The sequence below is a fragment of the Haliaeetus leucocephalus genome, unplaced genomic scaffold, assembly GCF_000737465.1.
Source record: "Haliaeetus leucocephalus isolate CR32 unplaced genomic scaffold, Haliaeetus_leucocephalus-4.0 Scaffold240, whole genome shotgun sequence".
NCBI lineage: Eukaryota > Metazoa > Chordata > Aves > Accipitriformes > Accipitridae > Haliaeetus > Haliaeetus leucocephalus.
In genome coordinates, this window is record NW_010972676.1 from 1,623,251 (window position 1) to 1,646,580 (window position 23,330).

Genomic DNA, 23,330 nt, shown 5'->3' on the forward strand with positions numbered 1-23,330 from the left:
TGACACCTCATTCCCCACCCCCAGTAGCCCCTCATCCAGTTACTATGCCCACATATCGGGCTCCAGGAACACCAACCTATAGTTATGTGCCCCCACAGTGGTGATCATCCTGGCAGTCAGTGTAAGTTACCAACTTAGATTGAAAGCAGTTAATCTTTCTTATAAATGACAGCGTTGCAGGTTCTTTCGGGGAGATTTTTCAGAAGGTAAGCTGTCTGGGGTACTTCTACAGTATTCTAATTGAGTAATATAAGCAGTAATTTTTGTGTATTATAATAGCTGTTCCCTGCAAAGCAGAGAAGCCTAGTGGGACTTCTTCAGTGGTCTGTATCTTCAGAAATCATGAATAATTTTCATGGTTCATGATTGTTGAATATGAAAGAATGAGCCTCAAGTTTGCTGTATTAAAATACATCTGGGACTAAATGTATTCGGTATTTTGGATTCCTTGGTAATTGTTGAATTCAGCAGTAGTATGATTCCTGAATGAAGCAATGTGTGTAACTTTGTAGTCTTGTTTTTGATTGGCTAAATATGTAGGCAAGGCAAGTGTTTTGCCTTGCTCCAAGGGTGAATCTTTCTCACAAGCTGCTGAAACAAATACACAACCTTGAGTTAATTTCATATATTCACTCTGTTTCAGGTAAGTATCAGTTCATACTTCTTGCAGTCAGCATGGAAAAATCGTATCTAGTGTTGACTGAAATTTAGATCATGGGTTTCAAGAAAAGAAGTTTAATTTTGAAATCTGCTGTAAGGTGGGATGGATTTTGGGAGTGTAACGTGTGTCAGACTGACACAAAGCCTAAAGTTTTGGGGATCCTCACTTCTGTTTCTGTTTTTTTTGGGGGGGGGGGGCAGGGTTAGCATAAATTGAGAACAGCTTCATTTGAAATAAGGAGTAGTGAAAATTTCTAGTTCAGTTGGTCTGACATTTAGTCCATTTAGTTTACAACAAAGTTAACTTTATTTTAACTTTCTCTGGATTTCTGTTTCAGCAGTTAGCAGTCCAGAGTTCTGTGATTACAGGTGACTATATTCCCTTTGAGTTAGTAATGCAACAGCCATTTCTCATTTTGCTGTGATGCTACATATCAGTCTGCAGATCTGAAATGGTTCACATATAATATTTGATCCAGGAGTGTCATATTACATGAGTATAAAAAGTGAGAGTTTTGCTGTGACTGAACTCATGACTGCTGATAATTAAATTTAGCATAAAATATCTTTTTAATATTGCACCTTCTACTGAAGACAAAATGACTAGCGACGACAGAAAGGTAGAATGGACATGACAGGAGAAAATCAATGTGGTGAATTCTTAACCTAGAAGTCTATAGATTTCAGTTGACTGGTTAAGTGCTAGGGTAGCATTATATAATACTTAACATCTGCTGTGTGTGCTTATTAATGTGGTGTGTGCAATGTTAGAATGTTCTGCCACACTCAAATAGTATTTCACATAATTGAGAATATTTCCTGTTTTTTTTACCCCCTCTTAATGTAGGTTTGAAGATGGGAGATATGCAATCAAGAAATTGAGGTTTAAAAGTTGGTGCTGAAGCCCTCATGCCTCCAACCAGGACTTTTCTTCTGAATGCTTTCAACACTTGGCTAAACACTACTAATTCCTGATCACTGAAGATTTTCCAGTGCTGCATATCTTACATCTTGGAACTCCAGCAGCTAGTCTTAAAGCAAATCCTGTTTTGTGGACTGTCTTGCAATTTTTTAGCTAATTATAATGATAAAAAGGGAGTATAAATTTATTCTGATCCATATCTAGTTGAATGCATGTTAAAACACAAAAACAAAGCTTGCTCAATCTACCTGCAGTGACTGATGCAAAAACCATCATATGCAAATCCAAAGGAACTGAAAAGTATTTTACAACTTGTATCACTAATGCACTGTTGTAATATATGCAGGGTCTTAAAAGGTAGAATCATGAAAGTGAGTTTCTTTATAGAATACCATGATATACATTAGATAAGTGCTTCAGCCTTTTTCAGGTTGATGGAGTTGCCAGTTTAAAAGGGGCATATTTTTATTTAAGTGATGTATTCTTTTCAAATTCAACTACTAAATTGGAGTGACTGGAAAATGAGTCAGACAGGCTGTAGAAATCCCGCACACAATTATTTTACTTTGTACCTTTTCATTTTCATTATATGGATTCAGTGTTACACAGATGTTCATAAGGATCAGAATGAAATGGGAAAGGTAATGCTGTGTGTGCCAGTAAATAAAGCAAACTTCCTTGAGGCAAAACTGGCTCTTAGGAATAGTAGGAGGTGACATCACCTGCAGAACGAATTGCATGTCCTGGGGAGATACATATCCAGTACTATCTTTCATATGATGCAAGATGTGTCAAAGTGAGACTGCCACACAGACTGATAGAAAAACACTTTCTTTTAGTTCTCAGTTCAGGAAATCCATGCTGTTTTTCCTAAAGAATGTTGTAGTCAGTTGAAAATGTATGTGCAGTTGATCCAGCTTGCTTTCCTGAAACTTAAGAAATGCTAGGGCTTTCTGCAACAAACAGGAGGAGTTCAGCTGCATGTTATTCTGAGGAAGGCTTGTGTGCCTGATGAGTATGTTAAAGGGGAACAAATCATTTTAACACAACTTCCTTATTAGTTACTTGCAGTATGGACTATGGATATGCTGTAGTAGGGCTGCCAGAATATAGAGGTTTCGAATAGCTGTTCTTTTTTTTTTTCTGAAAATATTTGTAATTGAAGTAGGAGCCATTTGTTAGTTACAGCATTTTGATGTGTTTTCTTAGTATTTTCTTTTTTTACTTTCTAAATTGCACTTGGAAGCGTGTAAAATAAGACTTGACTGCAGATCAGCATTTCATTGCAATGAGTCGTTTCTGATATTCTTTCCTGCAACTTCAATTTTTAAAAAGTACCTCAAAGCAAATGCTGTGGGGATAAAGGGCTAGCCTTAGAACCCATTTATATGCCAAAATTGTTATGGGGGAGATTTTAAATTTTTAAATTTGAATATTGCACATAAAATCAAGGTTTTTCTTAAACCTGCTTTGCTTGCGATCCAGAAAGATGCAATTTTCTTTTATTGGATACATTCTGCCTGCAATAAATTATGCAGTAAATGGTTATAAAATGTTGTTCCCTTTCAAGTGTTTACACAGAGGTATATCAGGCTGTATTGTTCTTGTAGGTTAACTTCCATTCAGAAGTAATTTTTTTTTTTTAAGTTGTCTATCTAGTTATGCTTTGTTTTGGGGTGTTCTGCTCCTATACAGATTTGGCAGCTACTTCAGGGTAGCATCAGTGCTGATTTAATGTTGCCGTTCCAGTACTCTGCCCTGGTGGGAGACTTACGTAACTTCATAACCCATTGGTGGCTAGAGCCTTCAGTAACTCTGGTTTTTTTTTTTTTTACAGTAAGCACTCTCCATATTTTGTACTACTCTTTTTTTTTTTGTTTTTTTGTTTTGTTTAATAAAGTTTAGGTTTATTTTGCATGAATCGCTGTCAGTGGATGGCCCCCTTATTTCTAATGCCTTGAACATAGCTATGTTGTTGGAATAAGTACTTTAAACCTTACTCATGAGCACTTACTGCAGCTTAGGGATTTCCGTATGTCTTTATATGGAGCAGAAAATGACCCCAGACAAACTTATTTGAATCTGTACTGCTTTGTTCAAGTCTGTTTAAGAATTCCATTTGTGTAGTAGATTTGCAGCTTTGATTAGTCAGGTGTGCCAGAGAGTACAGTGAACATTAATACAGGCCGTTTGTCCATTGTAGCTAGTAGAGAGTGACATTTTGTTGTCTTAGCATGATTTTAACAAAGACCTGAGGTATGGAACAGTCCTGTGTTGGGGAGAAGCTATAAAGAACAAGCTCAAAGCTTTGCTGTCTCCTGTCTCATCACCCAATAAACTAAAGCTTTGAAAATCATAGGAAAGAACTTTCATGAATGCTGCAATAGATGAATAGTTAAGGAATGAATATAACTTCGTATATATTTGCTCTAACTTCAGATTCCTAAATGTCATCTTGGAATTGGTCTCTGTATAATATTCTGTAACATTTAGGCAGTCTCACTTACTTGAGCACTTTTTTTTAAGTTGCATTATGGGATTCATCCACCAGGGGGAAACTTGTACCTTTTTTGAAAGGTACTACACCTTCCAGTTTTGATCGACTATAATCTACTGGGAGGGTGGAGCATGTCTCCAGTAGTTGATATGGAAAGTAACCAAAAGCACAGTGCAGGGGGACGGGGGGGGGAATATGTGTATATATAACTATCATAATGGTATTTTGTTGCAAATAGTAGAAAGCATGGATATAAAACTGTGGCGGGGGAAACTGTACATCATTAAATAGGCGTTTACACAGTGAGGGTCTTACGAAACATTCTCTCCTGCTTTTTATATAACATTCCCTATTTAGAATTCCTTTATAAATAAATACGCAGTATGTGTTTGCACTAGAGCTCCTCAGCAAATGAAAAGAGCTAGTGCAGAAGAGGCATTTCAGATCAAGCTTCTCTTTAAAAAAACAAACAAACAAAAAAAACACAAAAAAAACCCCCACAAAAAACTTTTATGGCAGCTTTATATGATTAAAACAAAAAGTACTACTTTAAACCTGGAACTGAAAATAACTGTTGCAGCAATAACAAAGAGAAGTCCAAGAAAGAAAATTTTTTTTTATTAAAATTTCAGGTGTTGAGTTTAGATAAAGTATTTTTTAAAAACTGAGGTATTCCCTATGTCAGTAACAACTGATGAAAATGTCTTTTAAATGTAGCAGCAGCAAAAGAAAAATGGTTGATAATTGGCACCAAAAACGTGTAGCCCTAGTCAGTGGTGTGGTGGTTAACGAAACACTAGGAAGGTAAATGGAGAACCTACTAGTAGATCTTGCTTATGCTTGTTGTAACCATCTTCTGTTTGAAGTTTCTAGCAGATGTGCAGGAATGCTGTTCAAGAAAGCTTTTTTGGTATACTATGCAAGTTTAAATGTTTAGATGCAGTGGTAGATGAAAAAAATCCTTTATTTGAAGTCCGTCCTTGTATTCCTTCATCCACTGGGGAAAAAAAAAAACCAAAAAACACCACCACCCCGTAAGTACTACTGTGTCTTAGTGTTGTCTGAGAATAGTTCATGGTACAGAGTTGTATAGCAGGGTACTCAATATTGACTACTCTTCATGGAGTGTTCTGGCTTCACTGCTACTTGGGTAGTAAGGCCACTTAAGGTATCTGAGCAAAAGATGGTCAGAATTGGCTTGGAATCACTCCCCAGTGCTTAAGCACAGTATTATACACACCATTCGTTTGGGTTTAGAGCATACTTTTGCTTGAATAGGTAAGCACAGCGATCCGATGCCACCACTTAACTCTGGGTTTAAACTCATACCAGAGTAGTAAATACCATGTATGTGAAACCTCCCATCTTAGGAACATGAACAATAGTGATGCTTCAGCTGGAACTTGTGGGAAAGAGGACAGATGCTGTGGTTGTTGAATGGTAATTTGCAGTTGCCCAGGACTTGGTTTGTGCAGTAGTGGGTAGGAAATGGGCATGATCCATATCCAGCCTTCTCCAGCAGGTGTCACTTGCTGACCTTAGCATGGTCAGGGGGTCAAAAGCAATCCATTAATCTTCATGTCAAAGTATTTGTGAACACCTCTTCAAAAGACACAACGATTTAAGCTCATGCAGATTGTTCTCAATAAGTGTCAGCATTCTAATCCTCTATCAACTCTAAGCTTCCTGCAGAGACCCTCAGATTTGATGAGGTACAATGCCAATTAACCAGAACAACTGCAGCAAAGTTAGGGTAGTTTGGTGCATCAAGCCTCGCCAAGAATCAAGTTCATTCTGAGATCTCCTCTGAAGTAGTGAGGACTCCTTCAGCAGGCTGTGTACGCCTCTGTGTGTGGGGGTGCTGAGAGCAAATAAGGTGTATTTTGTAGACAGAAGAGAGGAAAGGGGAAACTTTTTCTTGTGGGGGTTGAATATAACACTGAAACATCTGAATTCCACAGGTAGTAAGGGTCCATTTGTGATTGTAAAAAGTATTCTAAACAATTGATGAGCTCTGAAGTTTCAACATCAAGAAAGTGAACATGACTTTTCTTAACTGTTGACTTTTGGGCACTTAGAAGGCAAACTGGGAAAGCTTTTTTTAGCTGGCTGCTGTACAGACTTGTTTTAAGTAGAATGGATTTGTTAGTGGTTTTTTTTTTTTGGTAATGCTATTATTGGCTGCCCTCCTGTCTAAGATTTGAAAAAGTGAGTGCATGCAATGGAAGTACAAGAGGCCCCAGTAATAGTTCTCCATGTTTGTTATGGAATAGACACAGGTTTCCTTTTTATGACTTTTTTAAAAACTGTCTTACAAACAGTTGTATTGGTACTTTTTTAAGTTTAGGTCAATGTTGTCTTCCAGAATAAGTTTTAAGGCATCACTCACTCCTGCATTGAACTATTGCATCAACACAAAGAGTGGAGATTCCATTCTGAGCCAGTTCAATTGTGAAAATTCATACTTTTTTATTTTTTATGCAATTCAATGAGTAGATGAGCTCAGATTTAAATTCTTAAAAGCACGTTTATTGTAACAAGAATTGTTATGTATTAATACTTCAGTTTTCAATAAAGATTGACTTGTGTTGCTTATTGTGGTTTTTTTCTTACTGTCTTTGGTGTCATCCTTCTAGAAAAGATTCTGTTGCTGGATAGCAGTACAGTATGTTTAAGTTAAGGTATCTTTAAGCCATTGAAATCTGGTGATTGATCAAAGCAAAGCAAAACATTTGAATAGGTTAAGTGACTTTTTTCAATAAGGTTTCTTAATGGCTAACAGTAGTAAAGGCTTCCCAGTGGGGAGTAAGCTGCCCTAAGTTGCCCCGTCTGAGAGTATGGTAACAGTGGTGCAACTTTGCCTCATTCCCATTTCCTGCGGTTTGAGTTTATTTCTTTATTTTATAGCTTAAAACAAAGAAGATGGAACAGATGTAAAATTTCATGATGCTTTAGCATTTACTTGATACCAAATCAGTGCTGTTTCAGAGGTGAGAGGCCTTGAGCAGAAAGCTGTTATAAATCAGTGTCTTAAGTGTTCCCCAGAAGGCAAAGAATTGAGTAGGTGTGAGGTGTGGGTAATTTTCCTATTTCTTTAAAGTGTGGGTGGCTGTAAATGACACTAATGTTAAAATGAAAGTATGTATATTTGGGGGGGACAGGACTATACAGCTTCAACTAACCAGCTATTTTCATTTATTGTAGGTCTTCAAAAATAACAATAACTTACTGGGTAATGTACCTGTGAAAAGCAATGCATGTGGAAGAGGAAGGTGTAACATCAGTAACTGCATCGATCTGCAGAAATAGCATCTTGTTTTTGAGATTATTGCTCTTGTTTAGTCAAGTAGTTGAGCTTCTAAAACAGTAGCCACGCACAAGGAATCCCATGGACAGATGTTTTTCAGTACATTTTACCTCAAGCTAATTGCTGGTCTGTTATCCTGGGATCACTTTTAATTTACAAGGTGATAGGTTTGGGATTTTTTTTGTTTTATTTTTTTTGCAGATCACTGGAGCTGATGAAAATTCCTAATCTCAGAGCAGTGGGTTGCTGGAATCTGGGAGGATACAAAGGCGAAATACTGTTCTTCAGAACGATGCTGATTATTCTTGGGTTAGAGGGGTTCTGCTGTAGCTGCTGTTCTTGTGGGGGTCTATTGCTGTGAAGTATTAGTTTGTACTGTATCTGACACTTGTAAGAATGGGGTACTGAACTTTTAAGTCTGTATATGGGGTTTGTTTCTTTTAAATGCATCCATGGAACTACCAAAATGGTGGGTCAGTAATGGTTTGATTTTTCTCCCTCTTCCCAGATTCATTTTGCAATGACATCGTGACGCGTATTGCTCTCCTACTTACTTGGTGATGAGTGGCTTTTAGTTATTTGCTGCTAAGGTTAAATATATTGGTAAGAGCTCCCTTCATTTTAGAGGCAGCTTTGAACACTTGGTAACAGCCAGAGCCCCTTCCAGAAAAATAACCTCTTGGTGATTGTCAGAAATAAGAAGTTTTGAGTTTCAAGCTTTCCTGTAACTAATTATGGACAAAAAAAAGTTTGCTTTTTCTAACATCTTGCTTTAGATTCTAAACTCCATGGCTCACTGTAGACAAAGTCAGGTAACAGAAGTAGTTCTCTTGGTGAGCTCCCCTGGAATCAGGTGTGATGTACTGATTATTATTTAGCTGGAAGTTTTCCTTTGTAGGAAATGTCAGTCGTAGTGCTGGGGTAGAAGGTGTTGCTGCATTACATGGATAAATGCCTGATCTGTGTGTGGGAGGCTAAATGCTTTCCTGGATTTTATTTCAAAATCCATCAGGCTATTAGCTATCCTTTTGTAATCAACCAGAATAGAATGGGGTCCATGTGACTACTTTAAAAAAAATAATAATAATTTTAAAAATCATACAGCAGTAAGAGGTCTTTGGTAGTTACAGGAAGTTGTATTGTCTGTGTTACAGAGGGAATGGCAGACTTACAGGGAAGACTGTCGAGCCTCGTGGGTACAAGTAACCCACAGCTATAGACCTTGGTGGACTAAAAGATACTTAAAACAAACTTGAAGAGAAAACTTGGCACTGAGCAGCCCAACTGTCAACTTAAATTAGTGCAGCTGGACCTTCATTTTGGGGCTATATTAATCTATTTTGTAGTGTTCTACAATAGCTTGTTCTTTTCTGGGGAAGAAAGGTAAAATACATGGATAAATTGATGCTTCAGGAAGAGGGAGGGGAACACACCTTTCCACAGTTTTGCTTTTACCAGCATTATTGTAAGAATTGTGATCACATGAACTTCACAGTTGAGATTAAATGCTGTACCCTCTTTCAGTGCATGAATGCTGACACGGCTGTAGCTGGGAGTAAGCTTTTTCTTGATGGTGTGATTTAGAAAGCAGATATATTGTTTCAGGTTGCTGGAGGTTAAAGAAAAAAATTATCCTCAAGCGTAGGTACTGGATGTGCAGGCAGGCTGCTACTTCTAAGGGGGGAGAAGCAGGTGTGGAAAGATAGAAGGAACTCTACTGTTACATAGATAGCTCCATTTGATTACAGCTGATACAAAGGCTTATTTTGTATACTCAGTAATGAATGTTTTATGGGAGGATTACAGCATTAGACAAGAGTGAAGTTGATAGCTTGTTTATTTCCCATTTCACAAATGTATATGTAAACAGTCACGCACAAAGGTACAGAAGTCTGGGTTAAGTATCACAGGTATTTCATTTGCACAGGCTGTAGAACAGGGAGCTGCTTTGGTAGCAAAGTTGTGCAAAAGAAAAGCTCACTACGTGCAGAGAAGAGTGGCATAGTTGCAGGGAGGAAAATGACAGGACCATTATGCAAAAAGAACAAGCAGCCTGTATTTTTCCTAAAACCACCAGCCCTGCCAAAGCCATGGGATTTTAGTGATGTAGCTTGTTGTTAAGGAAACGTGGGAGACAAGGTGAGAAATGAAGTGTGATGTGAGGTGTTAATCCCAAGGCAGGGCAAGCTGTGATTTGCTGTGTGGCCAGGAAGGAAGGAGTGTCCTTTGGCCTCTCACGAGCCTGAGACTATGTGGCTGTGAATAATAAAGGCAAGTGAAATCCAGCTTGCTCCTGTTCTTGAGCATGCAGTAGGCCATCCTCCGATACCCCACCCTGATCTGTGTAGCACGCAGTAGAGAAATGCAGGGGAGAACTGGGGCTTCTGCCATGTCCTGGTTTTGACTGCCTTCTTGCTCTAGCTTAGCTCTGAAACGAGTTGTGTTGATTTGTCTCTGCTGAAGATTGATTCCCTCCCCTGCACTATGAAACTAAGTAAGTGAACTGCACTGCGCCTTCAGTGGGTTAAAATCATCTGAAAACACTTCAATTTTTTTTTTTCCAGTTAATTTCTATCCATTACCAAATGGATAGAAATTTTAACCCATTACTTACCTGAAGACCTGATCCCACAGCTTTGCTTAGGGAAGGGGCTCTGGGGACAGGGACTTTCTACTGAGGGGCTGGTACAGGACATCATAGTTGAGACCTTAAGATCGTACTGATGTGGTGCTGCTACTTGTCAATAGCAGTGCCAAGTCCTGCTAACTTTAGTTAGAAAACTTGAGTAGCAGCAGGTACAGGCTGAGGCTCCGGCAGTTGAATGACGGGTGAACAGCTCCATTCTTAAAGCTTTAGGAATTATTGTACGACCATATTTGCTGTCCAAATGGGTATTGCAATGTTATAACCCTCATTAGCAGGTACACAATGGTACTTGATGTGAGAAATGAAAATGGCTGACTTAGTAAAATAACAAATCAGCACTTGCTGGATGCTGTACCACCTCGCAGATGCTGACAGTTTTTAAGCAGTCTGTGTAGCGAGTGGTACAGTACTTGTTCAAAAGAGTGATATTTACAAATCAGTGGCAAGATTGATATACTTAATTCTGCTGTTACATGAAGATATGCTTCCACTACAGTAAATCTGGAGGAACACAGCCTGATACTATTTTGACATATATTGCAAAAGATGAAAGGCCTTTTTATTAAGAAAAGCTGATTTCTGTCATTCTGGCATCCCAAGAAACATAGCTTTTTCAGTCTGAGGCTGAGATTCTCTTGGAAAGTCTGTTATTCGTAGATGCCTCAATTTTCAGTTGTCCTGATCAATGACAGGGAGGCCTGGCTTTCTGATGTTTCCGGGAAGCTGTTTGGACACCCAGATGCAGGCAGTCTGCACATCGTGGGCTTCTGATTGACAGACTGATGTGCTGGTTTTGCAGAGCTGTGTCCTGGACAGCTGGGATTACCTGCAGTGTATAGCAGTGAAGTGATTTACTAGGCCAGACAAACAGGGCTCCTCCCCAGCCTACACCCTGCTGTTCTTCAGGTAACAGACACAACAGAAAAGATCTTGAAGGCTGCTTCATGGGAACTTTTATCTGTTATTTTGATTTAGTACAAAGACAGTTTGTACTGCTGTTGATGCTGTCAAAACCTGAAGCATAGGCATTTTTCTAGTGTAGACACCTACCTCTTCTGACTCAGTTATTCCAAACTAATAGTTCAAAATAGAGATTTTTTTTAATTTTCTTTTTGTCAGAGCAGAAACTAGATTATTTAGCAGCCACTGGTTCTCTTCATTTTACTGGTAGCGTCAGCGAATCATTCTTCTGTTTGGTTCACTTGCTTTACATAAGTCTGTATCTTGTCCAAGTGAAATCAGGGCAGATTTTACTCATTGAGAAACATGGCTGTTTTTCACAAGAAGCTTCCTAAACGGATAGCTACAGAAGGAGGGAAACAGAGCCAAAACCCCTAAAAAAAACCCAACCCCCAAACCACCCCTGGATCAAGTTGTCTTGTCCTCTTTATGTAACTCAATGCAGAAGTATTTTTCTGAATAGTTAGGTAGGTTCTGCCCTGAAATCTGGAATGATTGATGGTGTTCAGAGTTGTGTCAGGAGCTTCAGTTTGTTTTGGATGAAAAGCTGCATTTCTGGTCATGTTGAAGGTGCGCCTCCAGGGGAGTGGGTACTGAAGTCTCACATCTCTGCCTATTCGTGCTTCAAATGGACTCTTCTTGCAAATCTGTTGAGATTGTGTTGTCTATTAAGCTCAGAAAGCTTGACAGAAGCTGTACTTGTCTTGTTGTTCATATGCTGAAAAACCCCTTTATTATGTTTAGATGATGACCCTGTGAATCTACGTAATGCGTACATGAATGATTTCTGTCCTACACATGCATTCTCCCTGATACTTTTAATTGACAGTACAATGTAACTCCATTCAAAATCCAGATGCCAGGGTGAAGAGGAGGGACATTCAGTGTTGGCTAGTCTGTTAGCACTGTGTAAAGGATGTACATTTTACCATTTAATCATAACTTAGGAGATGAGGTGAGTTTTGAGTGTCTAATAATTTAAAACCAATGGAGGTTACACGTGATCTGATACACAGTTTGTTCAGGAAGTAATAGGTTTTGTGGTTAGAGAATCGGGAAGCAGTGCTGGGTGGAAAACAAAGGATGGCATGTCTTGATGAAATCCTCTTCAGATTTAGAAAGTGGTCTTTTGGCATGGTGGTGTGTGGGTAGGTATGTTGAGCAAAGTGAGTTTGATCCTTACCTGTTTATCAATGTCACTGCTGTAACACCACTTGCTGTATTCCAAGGTTCCCACCTCTTTCAGCGTGATCAGCTTTTATACCTGATTTCAGTCTTGCATAGGGGATTGGATCCTAGCTCCAAATGTTTCTCACAAGACAAGAATCCCAGCTGAAGACATGCTTTAGAAAGAGTTCCAATAGGCAGTCAAGTAGAGAATGCATTCTCTCTACCAGAAATAGGTAATTTTTCATTGACTGGTATACTGTTTGGCCAGAGAAGTATGTTTTGGCACTCAAAGATTTCTATAAAAAATTTCTCTCTGTAAAAAAAAAAAAAAAATCACTTGTGTGCACTGGTCAGACATGAAGTAAGTTTTGGAAGAGGTGGTAAATAATCTGATAATTTAAACACCTCAATACATATTTACTGTTCAGAGTATTGATACACAGATAATTAATAGTAGCCAATTCTTACGTGTGTGTTGGCAGGGGTGTGTTTTATTGTCCTTCAAAGCTACTGCACTTTTAGGTGATGTGCCACTGTCACACCATTTCATTCAGTAGAATAGGTCAAGATTTGTACTGGAGTGACTTCAGTGTAGATGTAAAGCTGAGTGTATTAAAGCAACATACACATTAAAAACAGAGCAGAAGTTGCAGCAAGGGAAACTTGGAATAGATTTAAGAACTTTTTTTTCATAATGGGGACAAGTGAGGTATTGAACAGGACACAAACAGGTTTTGGGGGAATCTCTGGCCTTGAGCACACGCAGATGGCAACTGGACAAGATGCTGAGAAACCTGATGCAGCTTCACAGTTGGTCTTGCTTTGAAGGGGTGTGCATGTTTTGGGGGTGGGAATTGTCCCAAGGTCCCTTCCAGCCTAGGTTCACTGGTCCAATTCAGCATTCCTCCCCCCACTTCCTATGAAGCTGATTGATAAGCTCAGAAAATTGATCGTTTCTGTGCCAACAGATTTTCTTCCTGGCCAATCAAAACAAACATGCCATGGATAAGGAAAGGAGGGTGTAGACACTTAGGGTAAACACAGAAGTGACAAGTGCCTTCCATTACTGAGGAGTGCTGGCTGCACCTGCCTGATGCTGTTCTGGGTGTGGCAATGCAGTAAGGGTAATTCAGCCCTATGGATGCTGTGACAGGCCCACTGGGGTGTTGCTCTGCTTTGGGTGAGTGCAGCAACACTTCTTGGGCTGAAGCTTATGCCTGAGAGGCAGCAAGCACTGGGGTGTTCCCCTGAAAGATGTGTGCACAAGTGCAAGGGCTTAAGCTTGTCAGAGGGGTGAATATTAGTTGTTGCAAAATGGCATTATGCCAGTATTGGTGTAGCTGTGGGAACAGGGGGCTGCAGGTAAAGCCCCCAGTGTTGAGGAACACCATTTGCTGTGTCTGGATTAGCTTGGTAGAGCTTCTGACACACACCCCCCCACCCCCCCCGGGGGTCGGGGCAGACTGTGTCTACAGCCTTTGGGATTTAGCAGAGGCTGGACTGTGGACAGGCAGCTCTTACTAGTGTTTAGCTCTGGGGGAGGGGGAATGTCCAAACTATGTAATCTTTATGGCATGCAGAGCACTCTGTAACCTGGCATGGGTCTGGGAGGTATCACTGTTAATTTTGGTACTTGGCAAGAAGTAGTAGAGCCTGATCTCAGTGGCTTCTTACAGAGTCTGATTTTTTTTCTTTCTTTTTTTTTCTTTTTTTTTTTAGCCCCCCTGCCTCCCCCAAGACCCCCTGTCCTCCCAAGTGTGGGGAAAAACTGTTCTGTATCATAGTTCAGGCTGAGAGACCCAGCTGTCAAAAGCTCTTCATACTGTGTGCTAAAGCTTAGGCTACCACTGTGTGCTGGCCCCTGAGGGGAGCTTAGCCAGCACTCATGGACAGTGTGTGGGTTGAAAGGACCAGAGGGTGAGGCCAGGCAATGCTGAGCACTGTAAGGCTGATAATGCAGATGTAATGTGCAAATGAGGGCTGGATTTTTTTTCTTTTTTGGTTGGGTGTTTCCCCTCTGCCCCCCCAGTTCAGTGAACCATGCCTGTTTTGTGCAGTGTTTGAAGGCCATTCCTGCAGTGTCCCACTGGTTTGTTCTCCCAACAGCTGCACGGTATTAGAGAGGCATTTTTGACAAATGACAGACCAGACCTGTAACTGCTTGTGCTGGTTCAGGTCACTGTGAGGCAGTCAGGCAGCATCTCAAGGCTCTGCTTCCAGTTTGGTAAGCCTCATTTTCCTCTGTTGGTTGGGGTGACATGGCGAGGAGGGGGGAAGTGCTAAACCTTCCCTGGGCAGACATCTCTTATGCTTCTGCGTGAGAGGGAAGTTTTTGTTCGGTTTTGGTCACCATTTTCTGTAGGACCATATTGAATGGTGATGTCACATCTGGTTCTGCCTAGGAGAAGAGCATGGAGTTGTGTGTTTTCCCAGGAAGAGGGGCAGGGGAGCAGGCTGCAGGCTGTGCAGGTGGGCAGGTCACAGGAGGAGAAGCTGGGTTCTCTTTCAAGTATGTTTCTTACTTCTTGGCACTTGCTGTTCCTCTTTAATTCTGTATTGCTCAAAGTGGGCTTGAGCACCCCCTGCAGCTTTTTTGATGTTTCCTAGACATGTTCTCCATTTAAGTAACTAGCAGGAATTTGGGAGCTGGTGACTTACTAACCTTGATCAGTGTTCTAAGTGACCAGCACATCTCCAGTATGGTCTCTGCTTCTCATGTCTTTCATCCAAAGAATGGCTTTGAGTTAATCTCCTGGCATGGATTCTACTGATCAACGGTCTCTTTTTGAGCTGCAAGAGCAGAATCTCTACAGTGACTCTGAAGAGAAACAAGTACACAGACCTAGACATGTTGGAGACAAACACAGGCTGAAAGTCACTTTTACAAGTTTCTTTATGAAATTAAGTGTTGCCCCTGGTCCGGGGGGAAGATAGGGTATAGTGCAAGAATGACTTTGTACATGCTACTGAATTCAGATATCCCTGGATGACCAGATTTTGGTCAGCTACAGCATCAACAAACACTGGATTTCTGAGCTCTGCAGACAGTTAATGCTCACTCACACTAGCATCATGTTGGAATGAGCAGGTGTCTTCCTTTCAGTGTCACAGGATGTCTCTTAAGCTAGGGAATTCAGTCAGTATGGCTTCTAACTCTCACTATGGTAAGACAAATCTTTCCTTTTTCTAACCAAGTTTTAAATTAATTCTTTTTGGCCACAGTTTAAAACTTGGGTACTTAGTGAGACTCTTAATGCCAAATTTAGGCCTTTTTAAAGTGGCTTTTCATTTTTTAAAGGTGTCAAAAACCTGCAATAATATCCCTTGAAATGAGGGCCTGTGGAAGTTTGCATAACAGTCATGGTTTTAGTCTTTCAGAGTTCAACTGTAGACTCTGACTTCTGGGAGCTAGGTTTGCAAATATTAACCTTTCTTAAAAAAAAAAAAAAGACAAAACAGGCATCAAGTTAACAACATCTGACAAGAACAATTACAGACTTACAAAATACACAGTTCTGATTTTTACCATAAATAAACACATTACAAACAATGAGCATTTTCATTGGCCAGGAAATACGGCAGAATGATGCAGAGACGAGAATCTAAGGAATTGAGTATGGTATTAATTAGGCACATTTTTCTCTAACATGTAACTCAAACCCACTAGAGAGATTCTTGAACTTTACTCATGCTGCAGGTTGATTGGCACAGTTTAATGTACTAGATAGTTCATCAGTGGTGTTGGAACTAAAGGAAAGGAAAAGGTCACAGTGCAATACTCACTGTTGTCTTGAGTGCCTGCAAAGGCTAACTGAATTAGATGTGTGTAAGAGGATCATGTCTCTGAGAAATGTGGGGAGTGGGGGTGGGCAGAGAGCAGAAGGGTTTATCGCTCCATGGAAAAAGTATCATGTCAGTGACTCTGAACTGTTCTGTGCAAGTCAGTGGACACAGAGCTGGCAGGTGTATCAGCTGCCACCCCCTCTCTGACAGCTGCCAGACAGCAGTAGTGTTCACAGCAGGAAGGAGTGAGTCAAAGTACAGCTGACAAACAAAATCTTTTCAGATGAGACATGTCAGGCTCATCCTGTGATCTCTTCCTGGAAGTTTGCCTCTTGGGCGCTGTGCAAGGCTGGCTTGATGGGACTGGCACAAATGCACATGTGTGCAAGCACACACACAGTGTCTCACCTCAGAGCCAGTGTGGTCAGTCGGTCTGCAAAATAAATAGGGAAGGCAGGAGCACATGTGCCATCCTCTGTAAACAAAGGATTGGAAGAACCTGGGCTCCACCTCCCAGGACTGATGGATAAAGTGCTTTCTCAGAAGGGGTTCAGGCACAAACACGGGGCTGCCCTTATTTCCGGAAGGGTGTCAGCCTGCTGATGTTCTGCCAGAAGTTTGAGGGCTTGCGCTTGGGCTCTGCCAGCATGAAGACTTGCTGCTGAGGGAGTGTGGTAGGCAGGGTGGGATGCTTCTGGCGCATCAGAAAGTCATAGTATGGCCTGGTGACAGCTGTGATAAGAAGGAGGTGGGAAGCATGTTAGTTGAGCGCAGCTCCCTTCCCTGGCCCCTGCCCAGTCCCTGTTAAAGCTGCAGAGGAGTGAATTGGGTTTGTTTTAGGATTACCCTTAGTTTCGCCACTGCTTTGTGGGATTAGACTTGATGCTGTGGAAGTCCCAGAAATGTGAAGCGTAACTCACAGGTGTTCTGTCAACATGACAGCAGGGCTAAATAGCTGTAGCTCATCATTAGTGACAAACTTAACTAGTGCCTTTGGTTGTTTTGGGAGAAGCAGCTGATGCGCATGTGCCTCTGTTGCCTGTTACAACTTCCTGCACTGGATTTCTGAGTCACAATGGTCAGTGCCTAGCCTGGGGACAGGGCTGGCTTCTGGGATCTCCTCTCCTGCTTCGCCCCTAGAGCTTTGCTTTGTTAGAGAGGTCTGGCCTCCTTCCAAGCTTCCCTCTGCTTGCAGCCAAATATTACTTCTGACTGACTTTTTGAAATTTAGCCAAGCTTTCTTCCTGGAGACTTGGCTAGGATTTAACTGCTGACTGGTACCACCAAGGGGAAGTGGTTGCCTCTCTGTGGGTCCAGAGGAAAGCAAGTCACATCTCTTCCTCTGGATGTAAAGGGGGTGGTGGCATCACAAAATGGGGTAGCAGGAATCTTCAGCTGACAGTGCTGTGGGCACAGCAATGTTCCTTTCTGTGCTTGAGTTCGCACTCCCCTGGCTGCTGGTAGATCTTCCTTGTCTCATAAAGGTTTAATGAACAGCTCTGTTAAAGAGCGTGGTACCTACCCATGGCACTCTGCCAAAATTGCAGGTTCCAAAGCATCTTCCACAGGCACAACTGCCCAGGCAAGAACAGTCCCTGCTGTGGTGAACTTTATGACTCTCTTTGCATGCTGCAAAACTTAGTCATGCCTTTTCACAAAGGGAATGCCATGCTGGTTGGAGAGCCTAGCTTCCAGGGAGAGGCTGTGACCTAGCCTTTGAAGAGAAGCTGCTGGCTTGTATGTAACTGTGGTTTCTGGCATAGTGCTCAGCCATCAGGTGCAAAGCAGCTCTCCTGTAGTTAGGAATAGTTTCCTGACTCCAGCCATCTGAGTCTGCCAGGAACTATACTGCAGATTGTCACATCAGAGCTCACCATCTGGCCTCTTCAAGAGTTTGTTAATGCCACTTCATTGAAACTACTCCCATGTAGTAAATACAGAAGCTCCCCCCCCCCCCCAGTCCTGGAAGCATTTGTATGTTCAGGTGTGACTTACCCTTAGGCTTCCCAGTATGGTGCTGCTTACTGGCATTCAGCATTGCCTGCTTTTTCTGCACCTCTGTGATTGAAAAACCTTGAAGATAAAGTAAGTTTGTTAGCAGCAGGTAATCATTTTGTATCTCATAGGAAGACTCTGGCATAGACAGTAAGGGAAATACAGGGGCAGCGAAATACCTGAGGTGAGAAGTCACAAGCTGAAATTACTCCCAAAGCCGGAAGGGGCACTTACTGCTCCCCCCAGCCTGTGCTGTGCTGCACAACTCTCCCTACCTCTCATGCAAAGTTTGCTGCCTGCTGTTCGCCCCACACTTTGCTGGGTGAAGAATTGAGTCCGGACCACTTGTGATTCAAACCTCATTAAATCACACAAGTCTGAATTAAGCAGGGTTTAGACAAAACAATGAAAACCCTTGACTGAAAATGTTTTGTATAGATATTGCCAAGTTGGGCACTCATGCTGTACTGCAAAATAATGGAAGGTGTATGTAATGTATTGACTATTTCGTTAGCCCTGCCTGAACTCATTAAAGATGCATCAACCTCCCTGAGGACATACTGCAGTGTCTACTCATGGTGGTTTCCTTTTTTTTTTTTTTTTTTCCCCCCCTTCAATTGCACAGATTCATTCAGAAGGTGCAATTCAGCAGCCTGAGCTGGACTGGAGAATGGACTGTCTTCCCTGCCCTTTCACTCCTATGAATTGGCTGGTGGTTAAAAAAAGAAGGAAAAAAAAAAGAAAAGAAAAAACAAACACACAAAAACCCCACTGTCTCACAGCATTGCTCTTTCCATACCTGTCTCCTGGTCGAGCTGAACCTGTCTCCTTTCATTCTCAAATGCCTTCAGCCAGCGCTGTTTCTGCTCAGGCTTTTTTGCACAGAATAAGTGGACTTCTTCAGTGTCTTGGCAGTGCAACTTAAATGCGTTTTTCACGCTGAGATTGAAGTCCTTGTCTTTCCCATCTTCTACATCCACTATTTCCATATCATCCATGTTGATCCGACTCTTATAATACAAGATGTCCCGGCGCAGAAGGTCCTGTAAGAGAGATCACACAGACTCGTAACAGATGTTACTGTTTCCTGTCCTGTCCCTTCCTTAAACATTCACTTTCTTTGATATGATGGCATATTTAATCTTCTTGGCAGTCATTACAGTCATGTAAGAAAAATTGATACTGGATTTGAATCTATGGAATTGCAGAGTGCTAAGCTTCTGTTGACAGTGAGGGGAATCACATGGTTTCTTCTAGTGACGGAGTCAGGATAGGCTGGCATCTACTGTTGTGGGATATCAGCTGCCCTGAAGAGCTCTGAATGAGAAGCAAGCTTGTGTAATGACACATAATCCCAAATACTCATTAAGCCTGTGTCAGAAAATAGTATTTGAATCCTACAGTCCCAGTTAGAAAGCCATAAAAATGCTAATTTCCTTTTGTTTTTTTGTGTTGACAATGAACAGTAAATCTGAGAGCAGTGATAAAACAGTGAGGGTCTCATGCTTAAGTTACCTGGAGCTACCTGTATGCCATGGATTATGCAAAAAAAAATTGGCATGTTCAGTTCTGAAACTCCAGTGGAAGACACCTTTCATTTGCTCTACAAAGGAAGATTTCTTTTATTACTTAGGTTATGAAAAATAGCATGGGCTGTACGTAGAGACTTACATATGATGTCAATATGGTCTTATTGACTGTTAAGGCCCGCAGCTCTTCATGAAAGCTGCAGTTACTTTCTGAATATGCTATTAATCTCATGTGGAAGTGCAGTTGAAAAAAAACATTTAAAAGAAAATGGTTGACAATGCTCATACTTGAGTTGTATAAAATAAACCCATACACTAAGCCCAGAAGCAGTGCAATGCCTTCCTCTCTTGCTTTAAGAATTAGGCTAGTAGTTAGTTCCTGTAGCTTATTGCTGCGGTCAGGTGCACAGACCACACCAGGATGTCAGAGAAAAGAAAGACTGCAATGAATGCACATAAAAATCTCTGTGCCCAAAGCCCATAGGACGCCAGTAAGTATTAAGGAAACAAAGGGGTAGAGAGGGAGTTTACTCAAATTCTTTAGCATTGTAATAGATAGCAGTTGTGCCTGGCTAGTGAGGTTACCTTCTTGCAGCAGACAAGCTGGTGATCAAAGAGGAAGAACATCCTCTGCTGGCTCTTGGCTTGAGGGTGGGAGATTTTGGTTAATTCCCCAGAATAGATGAGTTCTGAGCTTCTGACTAGGACATCTTCACCCTGAGAACAGCATAAAGAACAGGTTGGTCTCAGCCATCTGAAAACAGGGGGGAAGAAATAAGCCCATAGTCTCACAGGAGAACCTCAGCTTGGCTTAGGGGCCTGTGTGGCCTGAATTCTTGCTGACAAAACTCTCTTCTGGGAATGATAGGGAGCCTCTGTGCTGGAGGACAGTCCTTGTCACATCAGGGAGATACTGTGTCCTTGGCATCTAGGGAATGGGAACTGAATTTGATTAGAACATAGTGTGTTAAATGAAAAAAATCTCCTTTTCCAGGGAGTCTGTTCAGGGCAGCTGATGCATCCCTGACATTAAAGGCAGCACATAAGCAGAGAGCTGAGAATTTAGCCTGACATCCTTTAGGAGGGAGACGGTCTGGTGTTTTTGCCTGGGGTTTGTTTGTTTTTTTAGAAAATTAGTAGTTTTGTTTCTTTTCTTTAGCAATTTTTTTTTTAATGAGTCTACAGGGAACCTTGGGTTCCTTTGTCACTATATCAGTGCTTGCCTTTCTGCAGGAATAATGTGGCTTATTAAGCATTAAGGGGCAATTCTGCTTATCTTGAGAGTTTGAAATCACTCAAGATAAAATGGGGGGCAAGAGGAAAATAATGGGATTTCACTAACCTACATGTTCATTTTATTCTCCAAGGAAAATGGGGAAGCAAAAATCCAAGGGAACATGCAAAGGCAGCTGGTCTAGCTGGGTTATGTGCTAGATCTTTTCAATTGTACTAAAAGATGGCATCTGTCTAAATTAAAAAAACCAAACAACAAACCCACACAAAGAGGGGCAACAGAACTGATGTAGGGCTAGATAGTGATCCTTATGAAGATCTTGCTGTAGGCCGAAGCTCTCAGAGGGGGAGAAGAGGGGCAACACAGAACATTCAATTCATGGGGAAAGTAAGTCTCTTTACCTCCCAGTCTTCTATTGAACTCTGCCACTGAGCAATTTTGTCAATGTTCTCCAGTCGCCGCTTTCTCTCATTGATGAGCCGAGCAACGTTCTTCATGGCATTTAAGGCAGCTTCGACATCTTTAAAATCCCTAGAATAGGGCAGAGGTGTTAGGTATGACAAAACAACACGTGCTTATTGTACCTACATTCCAAAGGAGTGCAGTCTAGCATGGCCTAGAGCTGGAGAGCAGAAAACAGGAGTTCCACTTGCAGTTCTATCCCAGCTGGTTTATACTGGAAATCAGAGGTACATGTTTCTGTGGGTAGCTTTTCAGACACATCCTGGTTTTGAGGCACAGATTATAGTCTTGTAACAAATCCAGGCCCAATTTGTGGAAGGGAAGGGGGTAAGCAATGAAATTAAGCCACAGATGTGTAAATACAAGTTGCTGGAAGAATCTCCAGGGCTTTCCAAGCCTCGTGTTTTTCCACAACATAATACGTTATATTCATAATGCCACTGTTTTCATACAGGGACTGATTCTGTCATGTGCAAGTAAGGCAGTTCAGCAGTAATTGGCTTAATTTCAAATAGGAGCTGATGGTTTATCTGGAAGGGTAGGACAGAAGCTGATCTACCCTCCCCCACGCACCATCTGCTGCCACCAGCTACTTCTGCTGAGTTTAGAGTAGTGGGAAGGAGCCGTTCTGCACAACTTGTCTCTAACACAATTTTCAAAACATCTGTGTACTGCATTAAGGAGCTTTCTGGTAAGAGGTCAGCTTCAGAACAACATGCTTATAGATTTAATAAGACAGCTTAAAACCATTCTGTAATTAGGAAGGTAAAATTAAGTCAAGCCACAACAGACCAATATCAACACTTTCCTCTAATACAGATTTTTCATGTTTTATTTCTGTAGCTAATTATTTCAGATGCTTTAAGTGACATAGTTCCTCCAGCTGAGAGCAGTGCCTTCACCCTGAAACTGAGCAAGGGATTTGGATGCTTTTAAGCTAGTGCTGAAGAGGCACTGAGTGTGCACGGCTTGACTGCTGTAGGCCACGACTTCCCACTGGGGAAGCACTGGGCAAAATTCATGACTACCACTCAGCCCTGATGTACTGTGGTGCAGTTACATGGATGTTTTAGGGTATATTCAACCAGTGCTTTTGGAGGCAAAGTTTTCAACACCACTACTGGAAACATTTCACTCCAAAGTATGTATATGCTGGTATCACAGATCTGTGGGCCAAATAAAATAGAAAAGTACCATTATAAGGTGGACCTTGGAACTCCAGATCTGTAACAGACAGGAAAGGCCAGTGCTACTGTAGTGGAAAATGATGTATTTGATAGAAAAATACTTTTTTTTTTTTTCCTGGTTACTATGAGGTAACACAGAAGAATCATGGTATCAGCTGCTCTTGGCAAGCTGCCCTCAATACATGATTCTGCATTAGTCTATTTCCATGAGACCAGTCTCACTCCTTCCCTCCCCACCATGCTGACCTTACCTGTGTTGGGGGTTGGTGTATTTGAGCAGTTCAGCAAGTTGCAGTGGATATTTGCAGATTTTCTGCACGGGAGTCAGCAAAAACCCATCCAGAGAGATGTCAATCATCTTCTGCAGCAGGCGGCAGGCTTCAAAGAAGTAGACGTACTTGTTAACTTTGGTGAGGCGGGACAGCTCCATGCAGGCATTGGGGTGATTGTTGCAGTATTCAGAGTATATCTGAAACTCTGTTTGCTGCAAGGGAAATGAAGGGATTTACTGTCTATGTTCTTTAGGGTGATGGCCTGGCTCAAACTGCTCTATGTTCCCTGTGTAGGTCCTGTTTGGTAATTTGTATCCTCCCCAGACTTTGAAGCCCAGAGACCTAAAGTTGGGGATGGGTGGGATATATTACAAGTTACAGCACCTGCAGCTTATCTGAGAGACTGAGACATTTACATGTGTTCTGTCCTGTGCTCAGCTGAATGTTTTCAATGACTGGATCAGCTATTGCTGATCCTGCACTGACCTGAAAATACCATAGCTGTAAACTCAGGTCCAGATCGAGGTTCTGGAATCTTCCTACATTTTTTCATAAATTAGCATGGTGTGGCAGGGAGTATAGTGCTCAGAAGCTGAGGTGCTTTGAAAATATTCTTTCCACAGCCACAACAGCTAGAGGATGTTTAGTTGGGAGGTGGGTAGTGGTTGAAGGGGGGGGGGGGGGGGGTTTTGTGGTGGGGGTGGT

The 23,330-nt window shown here is 41.5% G+C and overlaps 2 protein-coding genes across 4 annotated transcripts in view; one reads left to right on the plus strand and one right to left on the minus strand.

Moving 5' to 3' along the window:
• FAM168B (family with sequence similarity 168, member B) overlaps nt 1–6,674 on the plus strand; it is a 24,193-nt gene extending 17,519 nt beyond the window's left edge. For 2 of the 3 annotated variants that reach the window (XM_010568218.1, XM_010568220.1), the window contains exons 6-7: nt 1–121; nt 1,508–6,674. In XM_010568218.1, the coding sequence (XP_010566520.1) occupies nt 1–104 (104 nt within the window). In that variant the 3' untranslated portion in view covers nt 105–121; nt 1,508–6,674. Of the gene's footprint in view, nt 122–998; nt 1,030–1,507 lie in introns of all 3 variants that reach the window. The other variant, XM_010568219.1, reaches the window with a different exon arrangement.
• A 9,814-nt stretch (nt 6,675–16,488) lies between these two features.
• The window catches only part of ARHGEF4 (Rho guanine nucleotide exchange factor (GEF) 4), an 11,283-nt gene continuing 4,441 nt past the window's right edge, over nt 16,489–23,330 (minus strand). Inside the window, exons 4-9 of the mRNA XM_010568221.1 lie at nt 22,605–22,837; nt 21,106–21,235; nt 20,056–20,187; nt 18,741–18,984; nt 17,942–18,019; nt 16,489–16,678 (exon numbers count right to left, since the gene is read on the minus strand). Coding sequence (XP_010566523.1) covers nt 16,521–16,678; nt 17,942–18,019; nt 18,741–18,984; nt 20,056–20,187; nt 21,106–21,235; nt 22,605–22,837 — 975 coding nt within the window. The 3' untranslated portion in view covers nt 16,489–16,520. The remainder of the gene's footprint in view (nt 16,679–17,941; nt 18,020–18,740; nt 18,985–20,055; nt 20,188–21,105; nt 21,236–22,604; nt 22,838–23,330) is intronic.